At 42.0% G+C, this 19566-nt stretch overlaps 1 protein-coding gene across 1 annotated transcript in view; it reads right to left on the reverse strand.

Moving 5' to 3' along the window:
• Window positions 1-482: 482 nt before the first annotated feature.
• Window positions 483-19566, reverse strand: part of LOC134489944 (zinc finger protein 345-like) — a 46164-nt gene continuing 27080 nt past the window's right edge. Inside the window, exons 3-4 of the mRNA XM_063292819.1 lie at window positions 5003-5778; window positions 483-493 (exon numbers count right to left, since the gene is read on the reverse strand). Of these exons, the coding sequence (XP_063148889.1) occupies window positions 483-493; window positions 5003-5778 (787 nt within the window). The remainder of the gene's footprint in view (window positions 494-5002; window positions 5779-19566) is intronic.

A 19566-nucleotide genomic window follows, 5' to 3' on the forward strand; every position in this document is an offset into this window, starting at 1 on the left:
AGAGCTTCACAGCTTGGGCCTTATCACGAAGCTTGTAGCCCAGTGTTCTCAACTGTGGCCACTTTAAGACGTGTGGACTTCAATTCCCAGAATTCCCCAACCAGACTTGCTGGCTGGGGAATTCTGGGAGTTGAAGTCCACGCATCTTAAAGTAGCTAAGGTTGAGAAACACTGCTGTGGCCTGAGCAACTCTAGGTGTTCCTCAAATACAGGACACAGCCATGCTCAGGAAATGGGGGAATCTTTGAAAACCCGGCATCTTCAACCACCACAAGACTTCTATTCCACACAGGATCATTCCTTCATAAGGGGAATAGATATGGTGTAACACCTATTGCAGGCCTCTATGTCAGAGCTTTTGATTTGCCAGATTGATTTCCATACATTGTCTGGCTCCAACCAAATATTTTGTATCCTAAATTAGTCACTGCCCTGTTCCTTTGTAAATTGTCTACTTGTCTGCAGATGTGGCCTAGTTAGGGTTACCAGATATCTGAACAGGCAAAGGAGGACACAGACAATTGGAAAGGACAAATGAGGGGAAAAGGAGGACACGCTAATTGTTTAACTTTCTTGGCACCCACCGCAAAAATTACAGCAAAAAAAAAAAAACCCTGCAAAAAATGTACTTAGACCTACATGTATATGAAATTACTTTTTCCAGCATCAGAAAGACTGGTTTTTCAATTGCAATACTTTTTCAACAAACTTTTTCAAGAACTTATGCTCGTGAAAATATAGAAACAATGTGCTTTTCAAATTTCACTACAGAAATATATAAGCCATGTGATCTACAGACTACAGTGATCATAAATTTGAAGGGTCTGGACTGAAGCCAATTGCTGGAATCAGGAACTAAAATAACAAATCTAGACTGTCAAGTATGTCAATGGATGAGGGAAAGAAGCAGGCAATTTACAAGGTCATGATACACAAAAGTTTGAATGACTACTGTTGTGAAAACAGTAAAAAGAAAAAAGACACGGAAAAAGCCAGACAATATTTAAGGCTATGCCTGATGGACAGAAGCCATGAGGACATGTCCTCCTTTTGTCAGACATCTGGTAACCCTAACCCTTCTTTCCTTAGTGCCAAAGGATCTTGTTACATCTTTCAGGAGTCTGCTAGCACTTGTCTAACAAATGTTATTAAAAGGCATAAGATTCTGTGATTCACATCTGATGAAGTGATGTGCAGCTCACAAAAAGCTTCTGCCTTTTAATAAAAGGTTTTGGTTGGAAAAGGTGCTACCAGGTTCCTGATTTTTTGCCACCACAAACTGTCCTTCTGTAACGTGAGATCTTTCAGCAGTCCTAGGAGAAAAGAGCCTTCTTAGACTGGAGACCATGCTTACTAAAGTTCCCCACACTTGTTGTGTATACAGGAAATAAAATAGAAAGGGAGGAACCCCAAGTGCCAGTAAGAGTTTATAAATTGGCCCAATGGAAAATATTACACAGAGCACACCAACCATAGTTCATGGACATTCCAGAAGTGCCCTTGAAAAAGGAAAAAAATTCTCAAAACATGTTGAACTAAATAAAAACAGCTTTTCTACTGGCATTTGGGATCCCACCCTCCTTTACTTCTGTGTCTACTTTCCTCTTCCACCATCTATGCTGGTGGATACTTTTTGGAAAGTCCAAGATGTATCTTCTGCTCTTGCCATATAGAGTGGAAAGAGTCTTTCTTGGGGAAACAGCTACAAAAATTCTGGAAATGGTAAAAGTGATTCCAGTACCCGGGTTTTTATACTGTGCTAAGTCATAATGTGGGTTCTTTGGTTATACAACACAGTCATCGTAATTTATATGGCTCAGTACAATTTGTCTCCATACTGCTTAGCTATAGGTTTTTTCCCCCTGGTTTTGAGACATGCCCCCTGCTGTAGCTTTAATAACAAATGCTCTTTCAATTACTCTATTTATTGCAGCAGAAAAATGTACAGAAGAAAAAAGCAGCAATTGATCCCCTTTTAAATGAGGCAGAGGATAATCCCAACATACAGATTAAAGATGTTTGGCAAACATATTGTTCTACTTTTTATGGAAGTTCTTAAGGGAACCAGAACTTCCTCTGAGTTGCAGTATGTTTCTCCCCCAGCCCTTCTGAGAGTAGCTTTAGTCACTTTCACACACAACTTCAACCTTTCCTTAATAAATATATTGATTATGGCTACAGTTTGGATCTTAGTGTTTTTGCCATGTGAATAACAAATGAGCATTTCTGAACATTCAAGTACACACTATCTTGATGGGATGTTTTATACATAACACAAACAGAATGTTTCTGAACACATGTCTTCCACATACATTTTGTAGCTCTTACATGGGAAGTAATAGCTGGCATGGCAAAAAGATTGCTGTAAATAGGTATATGGCAACCCAGCCACAATTTATTCATACAGTTACAGAAAACAGATTTTTCTCAAGTCATGAATGACATTGCTAGGATATGCTATAGCAACTTTCATCTAAGCACATCCCAACTGATCAGATCATTTCAAGCCACCATGGCATTTAAACGACATTGCCTAGGGTTAAAGAGTGTATTGAAAGAATTTCAGCAGATCAACGCAAGCCAAGATTTGTTTTCTCTTTGGAAGCCCTCTTTCCTTCTTATCATTGCAGGCAAGAACCAATCCTGAGAAATTGCTTCTAAACAGGAAGATTGCTCTAAATCAGATTCCATTCACAATAACCCCCCAATGTTCTCCTCACCAAATTCCTGTCTGACGGAGTTATCAAGAGTGATGGTGGTTGGGAGGAACACACTCCAAAACCTGAAGAATCCAGCACATCTTCAAAAGGCACTTCCTTGGATTTCTGTTTGGCTCCTGCTGAGAAAGACAAAGTTTCAGAACTGAACAGCACTGCCAAATCTCCCTATGACAGAAAAATAGATGGTGGTGGTGCACATCTCTATGCCACATTGGGCTCTGTCACGTGATCCTTTTCTTAGATTCTTTTAATTTAGAAAATCTCAGAAATCCCATTCATGTTTCTTCAAGGAACTCATTTGGGTGAGCAGGATAAAAGCAGCAATTGGATATTACATAGTATACAGTATTCTCTGTTCTAACCTCCCCACTCCCATCATTTTAGATGTAGACCAGGGGTTCTCAACCAGGGTTCCATGGCACCCTTGGTTCTGCGAGAGGTCGCTAGGGGTTCTCTGGGAGATCACGATTTATTTTAAAAATTATTTCAAATTTGGGCAACTTCACATTAAAGAGGCAAGTTCCATTCTTTATATTTTGTTTAAGAACGTTGTTAATGCACATATACAGGCCTACCCATGAAACAAATATAATTTTATGACTCCTGGCCTATATTTGAGCCTGAATATGCAGAGGTTCCCCCAGGACTGAAAAATATTTCAAGGGTTCCTTTGGGGTAAGAACTTTGAGAAAGGCTGATGTAGACCTTTCAAGGACAGCCCAGTTAGTATGTTCAGAAGTTGCTCCAATGACCATAAGCTCATTGAGGTATGCATTTGTTGTTTTTACAGGACTTGATGAGTACTATGCCTAATAATATACCACATGAGAATATTCAGATCTAACACTTAAATGAGCATCCTAAGCAAGCATAGTCAAGTCACTGTTTAATAATGATTCAAAAGAAGGCCTCCAGGATATTTTGCCTCTCTATGGAATTAGGAATACAGGGCAAGCAAAGACAATGCAACTAGGACAAGTTTCTTTCAACTGCAAATCCCCCGGCAGCCCCATTGTAACATGGTAATTGCCAACTGACGCCACTTCAGAAAGTAATTAGGCAAATTTTCTAGAGAATAAGGCTATTAGCAGCTCCTTGCATATTGCCTTCAGTATCATAGGCAGTATGTCTCTATATACTAGTTCCTGGAAAACACAAGCAGAAGGATGCATCTAGGCATCCAGCTGATATTTTGGAAATATAACACTGGCTAGATGGGTCTTCAGCTAGAGCCAGCATGCTATTTATGTTACTATACAGCAGAGACAAATCACTGCAGCCCCAATTGTATCGTTGCTCACGTGAGACTTTGTTTTTCCCCTGTCCATAATTTAAAGGGCCTTATCTAACTATTCTAGAGCCAATTTGGTCTAGTGGTTAAGGCACCAGGCTAGAAACTGGCAGACCGTAAGTTCTAGTCCCGCCTTAGGACAAAGCCAGCTGGGTGACCTTGGGCCAGTCACTCTCAGCCCTAGGAAGGAGACAATGGCAAACCATTTCTGAAAAATCTTGTCAAGAAAACAGGGATTAGTCCAGGCAGTTTCCGAGAACCGGACACCATTGAATTTATCAAAAAAAAAAGTAACTATTCTGGGTTCTGCAAAACACCCATACTTTATTTGAAATATGTTGGTGTGAAAACATCAGAGCACTTCCCATTTTCCCCTTTTTGGTGACATCGTCACTAGTAAATCCCTGCACCAATGCTGACATATAGGAGGCGCTCATTAGGAAGAATGACAAGAAATAGACACGTATCACTCTTCTTCAGCCAGTCAGCATCCACAAAGTATTAATCTCCATGCAGGAAAAGCATTTGGTTAGCTAGAGAAGTTAACTAGCAACAAGGGTAAGACACCCTTGATGCAAGCAGAGCTGATCTTTGCTAAAGACCGTTAGCAAGGATAAACCCTACATCTAATACTTACCATTCTTAGCATCTCAGTTGCCGCTTCTGTCAACATTACAAGATACAGATTTAACACCAGTTTTACTTTAGGACCCTCCAAACCCTAACCTGGGGACTATATTGTGTGTTGGGTATTCTCTTTAAAATTCCTTATCATACTCTGAGTCGCATTGCTCAATGCACAAAAAACAATTCCCCAGGTTAAGATACAGCTTAAAGTTACCTGATAGAACAGATGGCGAATGGAGCTCAGCCTAGCAAAGCCTGCTTGTCCCTTTGCCTCCCTTTCTTCTCAAGTGGGATGTCCAAGCTTTGTGAAGTTGCTGATGTCTAAGCAGACTTGGATGGTGGCCAAAGCTTTTCCCACACTTACTACAGATGTAGGACACCTGCTTAGCATGGGACCTCAGATGCTGCGCAAGCTTAGAACTGGAAACAAACATCCTCCCACACTCAGCACAGCCATAAGGCCTCTCACCCGTGTGGATTCTCTCGTGCATGTTTCGGCTGGACAAATGGCTGAAGCATTCACCGCACTGGCGGCAAGCGTGGGGTTTTTCCCCCGTGTGAGTGCGTTTGTGCCTGTTGAGATTGGAGATGTACCGGAAGTTCTTCCCGCAGTAGAGGCAAGTGTAGGGCATCTCCCCTGTGTGGACTCTCAGATGCTTCACCAAGTCTGAGCTCTGGGTGAAGCTTTTCCTGCACTCAGGGCAATTATATCCATTAGACACATTCCCCTTGTGGAACCTCTGGTGGATAAGAAGACTGCGGTGCTGCCGGAAAGTGTGTCCGCATTCAGAACAGAGGTAGGGCATCTCTCCTGTATGAATCCGTTGGTGGGTGAGCAGGTTGGAGCGCTGAGCGAAGCACTTACCACAGTCTGAGCACAAGTGAGGTCTTACCCCAGCATGGAGCTGCTTGTGCTTAAGGAGGTTTGAGCTCTGGCGGAAACACCTTCCACACTGGGGGCAGGGGTAGGGAGTTTCCCCTGTGTGGATCCTCAGATGAATGGTGAGACTCGACTGTTGAGCAAAGCTCCTCCCGCACTTTGGGCACTGGTACGGTCTCTCGCCTGTGTGGATTCTCTGGTGAGCTAACAAGCTTGGGCTCCGCCGAAAGCTTTTCCCACATTCAGGGCATTGGTAGTTTCTGGGGGCCGGCTGAACCACGGGGAGGATGCCAGCCTTAGTCCCAGCATCACACTTGCCTTGTTCTCCAGCTTCATCATTTGGGGCCTCCATGTTGGGCTGAAAATTAGTAAGAGGCAAAACGTATAAGCAGTTCAGACATCAACATACAGCAGAGGAAACCATCTGGAGCTAATTTCTAGAGTTGGTTGGGGAAGCTCTGAAAAATATCTCGGATTAAGGACATGTAAAGTCATTGTTTCATGACCCTAGCGAGACCACACCTGACAATTGGGCACAGTTCTGGGCACATTTGCAGAATACTGTCAGGTTGTAAATGAAGATAGTGCAGGGCCTTGAGGACATGTTGAAAGAACTTAGGGTGCTCAGTCTGAAAAAAAAACAACACTGAGGGGAGATCTAGTAACCATGTTCTTGTGCATAAAAAGCTGCTATAGGAGAGATGGTCAAGAACTATTTTCCATGGCCACATAAACTGGAGCCAGAAATAAGAGCTATAAATTGCACCTACCTAGATTTAATTGAAATATAAGGAAAAAGTTTGTGGTAAGATCTGTACAAGAATGGAACAGTCTATCTATGGAGATTGTGGGTCCTGCATCTCTGTAGGCTTTGAAGAAGAGGCTGGATAGCACCTCTCAAGGCTGATTTAACTGGATTTCCTGCATATTGCAGAGATTGATGATCGTTGTGGTCCCTTCCTACGCTACAATTCTGTGACTTTATGAAAATGCAAAATTTATTTTAGTCACTAATAAACATGAAATCTTCACTTATAGGTGGCTGGTATAAGCATACTTTTCTATAAACTGCCTTCAAGCTTCACAGAAGATAAGCATATAGAGAAAAAACATTCTGGATGGTCTACAAATTACACTGAAAAAGCTCTGCAAAAGCCAGTTCTAATTAAAAATGTTATTCAGCTTACTTGTAGCTAAAGAAGCAAGATGAATTACTATTTTTTTTAATTATGGAAAAGGGTTCTGCTGGATCAGACCAGTGGCCCATCTAGACCAGTATTTTGTGTCATGTACCAGCCAAGTACAGTAGATGCATTCAGAGATCATGGATGAAAACATAGCTTTCTGCTGTTGCTTCCTAACAGCTAGTATTTAAAGTTTGCTACCTGTGAATCTGGAGAGAGTAAACAGCCATCAAATCTACTGGTCACTGATAACATGAACTTCCATGACTTCCTTCTCTCCCCCCTTAGAATTAATGGCTATCGTATCTGAAGGCTACAAATCCCACAGTTCAACCACCTACTCTTTTGAGTCTCCTGCTCTTAGCTTCAGTGAGAGAACCCAAGTTCTAACATTCAGAGTGAAATTCTCTGTATCCAAATTTTCCACACAATACAGTATTTTACATTTTCATATATTGACTGAATCATCAAATGTCTATGTCCACCTGTCCATCCAAAGAAAGTCCGTTCCAACCTTCAAAGCCCCAAGTACTGCTGTCTTCTCTCACAGAGAAGCCTAGTCCTGTCTTATTTTGATTGCTCTGGTATTCCTTCTTTCCAGCTCTCTGATACCTTTTTAAGATATAGAGCCCAGAATTGTACACAGCATTCTAAGCACATAATGTGAAAAAACTTTGCTAGAGAAAGGAAAACCCTTTACATTTATTAGAAAACTAGGGCCAGCTGCCTTCTTTCTTTCAGTGGATTTATTTCCTACTCTAGTTTCGAGTCAAACTATTCCAGATCATCTACATTTAAGACTTACATTATCTACACCTGGCAAGGCACCTGTGCCTTTGGCAGCATCCCCAGTATACCAGTGAGGAACGATGACACTGCACCTTCTTTGTGTTGAAAGCACAGAGCGCTCTTAAGGTAGCATTTCCCCATAGTGTGGTGGTCCCCAGATGTTTAGACTACAGCCCTTCTCCTTGTCTATTGGCTAACAGAAGATACAAACTGTAGAGCCAACTCATTGCAAGGACACAGACCATGGAAAGCACTCCTTAAAAGAGAAAGTAAAAGAAATGAGACAAGGCCTTGATGATGAAGAAGAGGAAGACACAGGGTCATAGCAAGCAAACCCCAATGCCTCACGAATGCTCAGGTTGATTAAACCTAGCAACAGGGGAAAACCATCAATGCAATTTTTAAGGTTCAGCTCCCAAAGAAACTACAGCTTAAAAAAAAAGCCACCACTCATCTCCCAGATTCCCAGTGTCACATAACTGTCATACAACACTTCACACACCTCACAAAACTGCTTGAACCCAGCACTGCTGCGTCTTGCTTACAGCTTCCACCTAGGCTCTTCAGAAAGAGGCCCCACCCTTGGGAGAGGTCAGCTTTATAGGCCTCCTCCCCTGGGTGGGGTCCCAATGGTGGTGGGGGTTTTCTTGAAAAACCTTTTCTTGGAACTCTATTAATTAAGGGGAAAACTCTTAAAGACAAGTCAAAGAAAGAAGATTCCAAAGTTGATAGCCTGGATAATCTGTTTCAGAAAAAAAAAAGTCTTGGGCCTTTCTGGAGCTTTAGACACTGCAATGTAGCAGGAGGATGGTTAGAATGGGGCAGTTTAATCCAGCAAGCAGGGAAGGAGTAAATTGAAGATTGCCTAGGAGTGACCACAATGGACCTCGCTAAGAGGTGCAAGTTCCTCTACTCAGGAGGAAGAATTTTATGTTACTTCACTGTGGGTGCTTCACAACCAGCAGGAGAAGAACATGCCAGAAGGGGCAGATCAGCCAGACAATGGAGCTGCAGATAGTAAGGCTAGTAACTGATTAGTAGCTCCAAAGAGTTGTTGATTCTCTTAATAGGGCTGTGCAATGGATGGGATTACAAGGCCAAAAGGGACTTCAGAACATTGGGGTGGGGCTGGGAAGGAGTGTCTGCAACTTCTTTAAACAAATGGGCCTTTTCCTGGATTGGGTGGTGGCTGCATGACCTTTTATTCCTTTAGAGCAGTGTTTCTCCACCTCAGCAATTGTGAGATGTGTGGACTTCAACTCCCAGAATTCCCCAGAGTTGGGTATGATTGAAGTGGCCTTCAGGCCTAAGGAATAAATTGCATAGGAAGGTTTGAATTATATCTATGCATTTATTTGATTTATATCCTATCTTTCATTCAGGAGCTCAATGCAACATACATATTTTCCCCTAAATCTTCGCTATGATGGAGGTTGGGCTGAGAGAGAGTAACTTGTCCAAAGTCACCCAGTGAATTTCTGTGGCTAAGGGTGGTCTAGAATCTGGGTCTTCTTGGCCCTATTCCAGCCCTTTCACCACTATGCCACACTGGCTGGCTGTTCTACTAAGAAGAAATGCTAGTTTGCTGGCACAGATAAAGTTCAAATTACCTACCAATGTGTGTTAATTGTACCAACAAGACACTTTGAACCACAAACTAGCCATTAGCCTAGCATGTTATATAATCCCAGCCCACATGAGTTAATGGTTATTCAGTTAATGCTCCAGTGTGTTGTCCTTACTCAGGGTTACTTTAATGAAGCAGTTAACCATAAATAAGTGTGTTGTGCAAACACTAAGAGTTTGTGAGCTTGCCTGCTTAACTTGAACACCAAACTCACACAAATACTCTCAAGGGATCCTCCTTTTCCCATGCTGTTGAATACGAAGGAGCCTTGTTCTGAAGACGATCAAGGGCTTGTTGTCAGGGCTTGTTTGGCCCCTTAACTAGTCTTGGAAGTGCTCATATGAGATCTATATGAGATATATGAGATCTTCATACCTGGCATGGGAAAAGAAGGTGAAGTGGAGCTGCAAAGAAGAAGGAAGAGGCCCATCTTTGGCTAGAGCTGCAACAAGTTGTCTTAACAAAATGGCCCCAATCTGTTGTAGGGGCATTGAGCTGATTTTGTATAAACCAGCTTTCCCCAACCTTGTCCCTCCTCCTGATAGTGGATTACAACTCCTATAATTCTTAGCCAACATAGCCAGCAAGACAAAGTTGAAGAAAACGTATGTAAAAGCACTCAACTGAGGACAATGCATTGCTTCTTTTTTAGAGATTTGGAAGTATTTGCATTACTATTTTCAGCTCCTCTCCTGGGACTCAGTTAAGAGTCCATTAAGGAAATTGATTTTTCCCCTACCATTTGTCTTCATACAGAAGGAAGTTTCACCTTTATATACACGGACACCCTCAGGCCTATGGAAGTTAAGTATTAATAAATAAGGAGCCGAATTCTTATCTTTTTCCCACCAAGAGAGATACGGTGAGAGCCAATTTGGCTAGTGGTCAAGTCACCAGGCTAGAAACTGGGAGACTGTGATTTCTAGTCCTGCCTTAGGCACAAAGCCAGCTGGGTGACCTTGAGCCTGTCACCCTCGCTCAGCCCAAGGAAGAAGCAAGAGCAAACTGCTTTCAAAAATCTTGCCAAGAAAACTGCAGGGACTTGTCCAGGCACTTGCCAGGAGTCAACACTGACTCAAAGGCATGAGAGACAGAGAGATTGATGGCCACTCTCTTTGAGTTCTAGTTTGTTTTGTTGTTTATTCATTCAGTCGCTTCCGACTCTTCGTGACTTCATGGACCAGCCCACGCCAGAGCCTCCTGTCGGTTGTCAACACCCCCAGCTCCCCCAGGGACGAGTCCGTCACCTCTAGAATATCATCCATCCACCTTGCCCTTGGTCGGCCCCTCTTCCTTTTGCCTTCCACTCTCCCTAGCATCAGCATCTTCTCCAGGGTGTCCTCTCTTCTCATTATGTGGCCAAAGTATTTCAGTTTTGCCTTGAATATCATTCCCTCAAGTGAGCAGTCTGGCTTTATTTCCTGGAGTAAGAAACATGCAGTTCTATATAATATTCATCAATCAACTTCCCAATAAAAAGAATACAATCAACGGCACCCAGATTTATACTAGGCACATCAATTCTCTGCACCTCCATATCCAAATGCTTTCTTGAATAAAGACGTTCTCACTCATTTTTGGAACAGTTGCTGATCTTTTCTGGGGGGAGTCAGTTCCATTGGAGGGGAGCTGCAGCAGACAGTGCTGGCTTCTGAGTCCCTTCCTGCCATATTTGACAGGGGACAGAGACCCTGAGCATGGCTTCTCTACCAGCATGTCTTTGGATGGAGGGGCAGATTCTACTTGGAGCAAGCAGTCCCACAGATATCCAGCCCCCCCAAAAAACTGCCCTTTATACTTCTGTCCCAACATTGGTCACAAGCACATAAGTCACATGGCTTGTGTTGTGATGCACATTTCATAATTAGCCCTCACTGCAGATGCCTATGGAATGGAGTTATCATAGGCAATGCTCTCTCTGTCCTTTTTACTACTCATATTCATTTCCCCATACGCTCATAGATATTTTCAGCTATTTCTTACTATCCCCGTTTATCTGTGCTATACAACCCAAGATACTCATTTCTAATAAACATTTTCATAGGAATAATTATTCCCTGGTACTTAATAAAATCAGAATTCATTGGTATATACTTCCAGAAGTACTTTACCATCAATTGGCTGAATATTTGTGGTATGTTGAATTACAATTCCCATCATCCTTGGCAGTGTGACCATCTGATCTCTGATCATAATCTTAGTATGTGAGAGCAGTGTACATGTATGAAAAACGTGGGCAGAATACGATCCAAATGGAAGATTCTTAGAGAATAAAAAATTTATTTTATTTAGAAGATGCTGATGCTAGGGAGAGTGGAAGGCAAAAGGAAGAGGGGCCGACCAAGGGCAAGGTGGATGGATGATATTCTAGAGGTGACGGACTCGTCCCTGGGGGAGCTGGGGGTGTTGACGACCGACAGGAAGCTCTGGTGTGGGCTGGTCCATGAAGTCACGAAGAGTCGGAAGCGACTGAACGGATAAACAACAACAAAATGTTTTTTATGGTATAATGCTTTTGGAGGGTGCATTTTTGACAAAATGTGGCATAAAAACACTTGCAAATAAATAAATAAATAACTGGTTACACTGTTCCTCCTCTCAAATACGTGTCTTAGTTCAGTTCATCAGAGAGTAGCACATTAATCTGTCATTTCCGACAATGCACCTACTACTATACTCTTTTTTAACTGCATGATCATTATAGGCTAAAGGTAAAGGTTTCCCCTGCACAGTCGTGTCTGACTCTAGGGGGCGATGCTCATCTCCGTTTCTTAGCTGAAGAGCCAGCGCTGTCCGAAGACGCTTCCGCGGTCATGTGGCCGGCATGACAGGCACAGAACGCTGTTACCATCCCACCGAAGTGGAACCTATTTATCTACTCACACTTGCATGCTTTCGAATTGCTAGGTTGGCAAGAGCTGGGGTGAGTGCGGGAGCTCGCTCTGTCATGTGGTGCTCAGGTCTCGAACCGCCAAACGTGCGACCTTCCAGTTGACAAGCTTGGTGTCTTAACCACTGAGCCACCACGCCCCCTTCGTTACAGGCTAACAGACTGAAATCAGGTATCTCTAGATTCTAGATGAACAGAGATATAAGAAAGCAACTGATGTTATTGTCCAAGGATTGAAGGCTTTAGACATCATCATAGCAAAGATGCAAGGGGTTACATATACTTCATGGGTTTGCATGTGCTTCTAAGAAAACTGCAAGAACTATTTTTAAACATATAGATCAAAATGATGTATGTTTATTTAAAAGTAAATCCTGCTAAGTTATATGAAGCTTACTCCCAAGAACAGGTATACAGTTGTGCAGCTTAAATTACTTAGCCAACATCAGCTGCTGGAAAACCTGATTAGCAAGTTTTAAAAACAGCAACCCTCTACAGCATTTGCAAGTTGGTGTTTATTTTGGAATAAATCAAAACTAAATTAAATTTGTCTATCCAAATTTGAGCTGAGTTTAGCAAACTGTACAATACTAAGCAAATTAGCTTTTTGTTCTGTAGCATATTTCACTGTGTGAACTGTTTGCAGATACAAAAAGAACATGCAGATATTCCAAAAGTAACACAAAAATTGTGTAAGCTTTCAGATTCTGTAGAATTTATCTTTATAATAGATTATGGGTAGTCCTCACTTAATGACCATAATTGAGACCAGAATTTCAGTTGCTAAGCAAAGCGGTCATTAAGCAAATCTGACCTGATTTTACCACCTTTTTTATGGCAGTTGTTAAGCGAATCACTGCAGACATTAAGCGAACCACATTGTCATTAAGTGAATCTTGCAGTTCCCCATTGATTTTGCTTGCCAGAAGCCAGCCGGAAAGGTAGAAAATGGCGATCGTGTGACCACAAGATGCTGTGACCGTCATAAATGCAAACTGGTTGCCAAGCACCTAAGTTGTGATCACGTGACCATGGGGATGCTGCGATGGTCATAAGTGTGAGGACTGGTTATAGTAAGTTTTTCCAGCACCGTTGTAAGTTTGAACCATCACTAAATGAATGGTTGTTAAGCAAGGACTACCTGTAAAATAAAATTGGAATGGGGGAGATAAAATTGGTCAGGAAACCCAAAGTCTTCATTTGTAAAATGTATAAGTATACTTTGTCAGATTAGATGTTGTTATATGCAAAACAAATTTTAGGCTACACTGAACACTAAAAGAAAACAGAAGTAGCTCTCACTTCCCTGAACTCAGAGTACAAATTCTAAAACAAAACTCAGTTTATTTCCAGGGTTTTTTTTGGAACTTTTCAAATGACATAGCTTCCCATAACAGACTTTCCAAAAAGAAGTATATAGTACAGTCAATCTAAGTGATTTTTAAGACCAGCCTAGATAAAATTGGAGGGTTATGTTTCTCAACAGTTTTTAAATGAAAAATGCATGAGCAAAAACCTTGAAACAACCTAGAATTCAGTGTAGGACAGGCAGAATATAAACAGCTTCAAGAAGTAAATGAGAGGAAGGGAAGGGTCTAACAGTGTTATTCTGGACAGGAAACAAATACTTTGTCAGTGCCGTCTTCAAAAGATATCTAAAAAAAATAGAGTTTATGACAGCAGTCTAGTGCAGTATTTCTCACTCTGTTGATTACAAGTATGAATATTAAATCTTTGGACCTTACATTTTTATAATGCATTGTTTTCATAAGGGGTTTTTCCTGTGCAAATACTAAATTTTTAGACCAAAGACTGTATGAAAAGAATTTTTAAAAAAATCAAAACCTCATTCTAGTTGAACTCAAATCATGCAGCCTGCCTGGGTGATAGAATGAAAGCGGTCTGCCACTGCCTTCTTACAAAAACATTTTAAATGTTTTTCTCTCAAACTACTTGTGGAATCCTTTGTCCTAAAATACACCATAGGCAAGAATGAGAGCAATCCATATTGAATATTAAGCTTTACCCTACAGACATTGCACCATTTCTTCCGTTTGCAAACCATAAAGATGTGTGTTTCCTAGCCAAACAGGAAGCAATAGATAGGCTTTTTCCATGGTTTTCTTTATGATTTAAATTCAGAAACTATTGTAAAGAAATTGCTTTGCATTTTAGCTCCTGTTGTCATTGTTCATTTATCTGTGCATTCCATGGTGAATTATAATACTCCAGGCAGTTTTGCATAATTGGTATCATGCTGCCATACTTCCAAACTCTAGGGCTGGGTTCATGCAATATACCTAACATGGTTACTGAATTAGCCCATTTTTCTGGGTTTATACAATATATTGAATTAAACTAACCCAGCAGGCTGGGTTCACACAAAACCAAAGCACAAAACACACACACACAAACCCCTAACTGATGTGAGCATGCTCTGCAGCTGCTAAATCTTTTAGACCAGTGTTTCTCAATCTTGGCAACTTTAAGATGTGTGGACTCCAAGTCCCAGAATTCCCCAGCCAGCGTGGCTGGCTGGGAAAGTCTGGGTATTGAAGTCCACACATCTTAAAGTTGCCAAGATTGAGAAACACTGTTTTAGACGATCCAGTGACAACCTAGCCCATGGCTTTTAAGCAATATAGCCTCCAATGAAGAAAAACATCTGCAGTTTTATTCAAAGACGCCAAGGTCAGCGGGGAAAATGGCTGAGATCTTTGGCCGCCTCTATGGATCTCGCTGGCTCTTCCGTAACGCAACATGGCGTTTCCCCCTGCAAACAATCAATTCTCTTTAGAGGATTGCTAGTCTAGGTTTCTTCTCCGACTTTTCAAATGCCTGTGAAGAGAAGAGGGGCTGATATACTCTAACCCACCTATCCCTGCATTTTCTCCTGGATGCTGGAAAAATGCCTAAGGTGTAAAATCACTACACCTTCTGGCCAGTCCGTAGGAAGCCGCCATGCTGTACGTCAAAGGATTCGGGAAATGGAAGGGTGGCTTCTCTGGGACGCAGGACTTCCGTTTCCGCTTAGGCCGGGGTTGGAGCGGGTGCAATTGAAGCTGAAGGTAAATAGAACATCCCGCCCCCCTCCTTCCCCCCGCACGTTTGGTTGGGGCGACCTTGGGTGGGAAAGCCGCGCAGAAGCGGGAACGCCGCTGAAATCGGTGCAAAAAGCGCGCAGACTGGGGAAAATGAGAGTTTTCCAGCTGCGATCCTCGGATCTAAATCTTTGCTTACATTGGGAAGCTCATGGGCTAAACTTGGGCGGCCCCTTTGGGAATCCACGAGGGGTTTAAAAAAAAAGTCGGTGTTGTGGCCAACTGCGTGTTGTGGCCCTTTAAACCCTAGCGAATTTGGGATGGCCCAAGGCATCTGCTCCCACTCTGGTATAGCGAAGACATGGGGTCAGGGCAGGCTGATAAGCTTTTATATACTAGAACCCACTTCATCACATAGAAAATAATGTTATGTTAGATTGGCAGGCAGGTGTAGCCTTGCATGCATCCTTTGGGCGTGTGTCAGTCCATCCATGTATTTCCGAGTTGGTGGGTGATGGGCAAAAGTATGTTGGCTTGCAAGGTAATGTCTAGAGTAGAGATCCTAGCTTGCATGGAAAAGCATGAGCATGCTTGGGATGAAACTAACGTTGGTTATGCTTGTGGCAGTAGTATCCCAACCATTAGGAAGTAACGTAGCATGGATGCAGCTGAGGTTGGTAACCAGCTCTGCTCCTTCTCTGTGTTGCTATAAAGCTTAAACGAAAGCCTCAATTGACCAAAGCTGTGATGGGGGGGGGGGGTCAGATTTCTATCTTTCTGGGCCCTCTGGTGAAGATCATGGGATATGGAGGAACATTGTGACTTGGAATGTAAGTGGAATAAATGGCAAAGAGGAGGAAATGAAAGAAAAAAATATGTGGGTGTTCATGAAACTAAGAGAAAGAATTTAATTCATCTGAATGAAAGTGGTGAATAATACAGGGGAGGGAAAGTATATTGTTGTGATGAATGAATTGGCTAAACTATAGATCAGACAATATGGATTGGCATCATCTGTGGGGGTGACCTTGTCTGTGTTCAGAAGCTAAGCAGGGCCAGCCCTGGTTAGTACACAGATGGGAGACCTCTGGGGAATCAGGGCTGTAGGCTGGACTGGAAGTGAAAGAATCATCTCAGAAAAAGGCAGTGGCAGATCTCTACTGTTGCCAAGAAAAGTGCATGGAGCCATCCATGAGGTCATCGGCACTCAAGTTCAAGTCTCTGAAAGTAGAGAATCCATAGATTGGTGATAGCTGCATGTTCTGCTCCAATAAATGGTAATAAAGAATTGGTTTTCCCAATTGGGGAAAAATGCAACATTCTGAAGAAATGTGATGGAGGGAATTATTTATTAGGTGACAGGAATGGATGAGTGAGAATGAGAAAAAAGATTGGGTCCTTTGGAGACTCTAAGGGTGAGTGAGAATTGTAATTGGTGAATATCTATTTTGAGATATGTCAAACACATGGTTTAAGCATAAGTCTATTGATATGTACACATGGCAATGAATAGATCAACCTAAAGCATTATTGACTTGATTGCTAACGTTGGAAAGCTGAGAGAATCAGGATACAAGAATCAAGAGAGGTTTTGAATGTGGGACTGATCAGTTTTAGATGGTGGCAGGAATGAATTTGAGGGGAAAAGTGGACATGAAAGAAATATTAAAACCAGAATGACGACAGGAACATACAAAACATGTATGAAAAAGAAGATATTCTAATCTCCCAGTGGAATAAAAGGAAGGTTGAGGTAAGGGAATAGGATGTGGAATCTGCTTGGAACAGGGTGAAAAGAATTATGTAACAGAAGTATCTGGAGTTACGCTAATGGAAAAAGGACATTTAATGGAATGAGGAAGTGAGAGAGATTATAGATGAGAAATAATGCATGTAAGAGATTGACTGCTGTAAAAAATGCACAAGAGAGAAAGGTACTGTAATTTGTAGGGAGAGAAAAAGATAGCTGCAAAGAATGTTTTCAAAGAAGCAAAGAATACTTAAGCTTAAAAAAGGCAGAGCAATTCAGAGTGAATTTGTTGGAAATAAAAAAAAATATTTTGGAAGTGGGTAAAGAGGGCTGAACAAGGAGTTTCTATTAGAGCAAATGGAATTAAAAATAAAAATGGTAAAGGGGTTTGGGATGAAACTAGAGTGAGGAAATGTTGGAAGGAGCATTTTGGAGGTTTATATGGGAATAATAGTGATATGTTTAAGAGCAGAATCGAAACAAAAGTTGTAAATATTAGTGTCCAAAATTTTAGCGCTCAATCAGTCATAAAAGCTGGGAAAATGTTGAAAAATGATATGGCTGCAGAGATATTAAAACATGGACATGGTTTGCTAATGGAGTGGCTGCCTCTTGTCCAGGCATATGTGAAGACAGCATCAGTGCCTGATCATTGGAATAATACTGTTACTATTCCCTTTTCCAGTGTTTCTCAACCTTGGCAACTTTAAGATGTGTGGACCAACTCCCAGAATTCCCCAGCCAGCCATGCTGGCTGAGGAATTCTGGGAGTTGAAGTCCACACATCTTAAAGTTGCCAAGGTTGAGAAACACTGCCCTATACAAAAGGAAAGGTAACAAGAATGAGTGCAAAAACTACAGGAGGATTAGAAGGTGGTTGGCAGAATTCTGATTGGAAGTGGACAAGTGATGGCAATGAACAAAATTTGGGAAGTGTGTTGCAACTGTGGCAGCGAGTGGGTGACAGATCAGATTTTTGCTTTTCAGCAAGTCATTGAGAAATGTGAGTACGAGAAAGAAAGTTTATGCCATGTTTATTGATTTAGAGAAAGCATATGATAATGTGAATAGGCTTAATTACAGAACGTTTTGCATGAATATAGAATTGAAGGTTGGTGGCTGAGTGGGACCAATGAATTAAGAGAGAGAGAGGATGGAAGGAAAGCATGTGTGAGAATAAGTGAAATGCTTAGCAAATGTTTCACTCCTGAGCAGGGGGTAAGACAAAGATGTGATGCCGCCTTCTTGTTTAACATACACATGGATAAATATGTATGGAGTGCTTGATGATGGTAGAAGTGTGCAGATTTGGGATGTGAAATATATATGTGGTGTGCTGTTGGCTGTGAATCCAGATGGTTTTCAGTGAAGAAGGGAAACGGACCATGCTATTACAAATTATACATAAAAGATGAAAAATTAGAGCAAGTAGATGAATCTGGTAAAGTGTTTACTAAAAATTCAAAAGTGGATGGAGAATTTTAAAATACGCAAATTCTGGTAGAAAGGTAGAAGGTATCAATCATCTGTTGCAAGGACTGAGTGCTTGTCTCAAGAAGTGAAAATAGCTGTGTATAAAGCATGCTTATGGGAGCACAAGCTGGGTATGTCAGGAGAAACATAAACAAGTTGAATGCAGTGGGGACAGGGTCCTTAAGAGGTGTGTGTGTGATAAAAGAGAGGGGATCAAGAATGAGTGTGGATTAAATACAGAAACGAGGGATCAATTCCAAAGAAGTATCTTGGGATGGTTTGGTCTTGAGAATGAAGAGAATTGAGTTGACTAACAAATGTAGGAAGAAAGAGAGAATGAATCAAGAAGACAGGAAAGCCCAAGAAAGTCGTGGTTAGATGGAATTTTTGAGATCCTGAAAAAGAGGATGTGTGGACTTCAACTCCCAGAATTGCAAGAAGTGTAAACCACAAAAGGTGTTGTTTAGACTTTGGCTGTAAATTAATTAAATAGCAGTAGTCCTTGGGTTCCGATGGCAAGTGGGACCGACCGGGATTGCTGTTGCTAAACGATGTGGTCGTAAAGTGTGATGTCGTGTGACCGCATTGCTTAGCAATGGCAATCCCAGCAGTCCCAGTTGCCGTCATAACCCCAAGATGCACGGGTCGTTAAGTGGGAAGCAGCAGGAGTCCCAGGCAAGGAGCATGGGGGTGCTGTGGGGGGTGGGGGAGGCCCGGCACAGGCTGCACGTGAGTTGGGAGAAGGCTTGGGAGGCCTGGCGCAGGCTGTGGGTGAGGGCTGGAAGGAAGGCCAAGTGGGACTTACCAGAGCAACTTGTCACCCCTGCTGGCTTCCCCATTGACTTTGCTTGTCAGAAGCCAGCTGTGAAGGTCACAAATGGCGATAACGTCACCACAGGATACTGGTACCATTGTAAGTATGAGCCAGTTGCCAAGCGCCTGAATTGCGATTACGTGATCGCGGGGGTGCTGCAATGGCCGGATCTTTGAGGACCAGTCATAAGTACCACTCATTGAGCACTGCCACAACTTCGAACAACCTGTAAATGAAAATATAAATATACCTAAATAAATAAGGGGAGTGTATGAAGTGGTGTATGGATGGGGTAGAACCAAGATGGTTTGCAAGGATAGAGAGATATAGTGAATAGTGTTGGTATAAACTAAATGTAGTTCTGTGCCTGTTTCTTGCTCTTCTGTCATGCCCTAATTTGTTTGGCTGATTATTTTTGCATTGTGCATGATGTTGCTGACCCCAGAGGGAATAGCACAATGGGTATGTATTTATGTATGT

Source organism: Candoia aspera, chromosome 2 (assembly GCF_035149785.1).
Source record: "Candoia aspera isolate rCanAsp1 chromosome 2, rCanAsp1.hap2, whole genome shotgun sequence".
In the NCBI taxonomy this organism is placed as follows: domain Eukaryota; kingdom Metazoa; phylum Chordata; class Lepidosauria; order Squamata; family Boidae; genus Candoia; species Candoia aspera.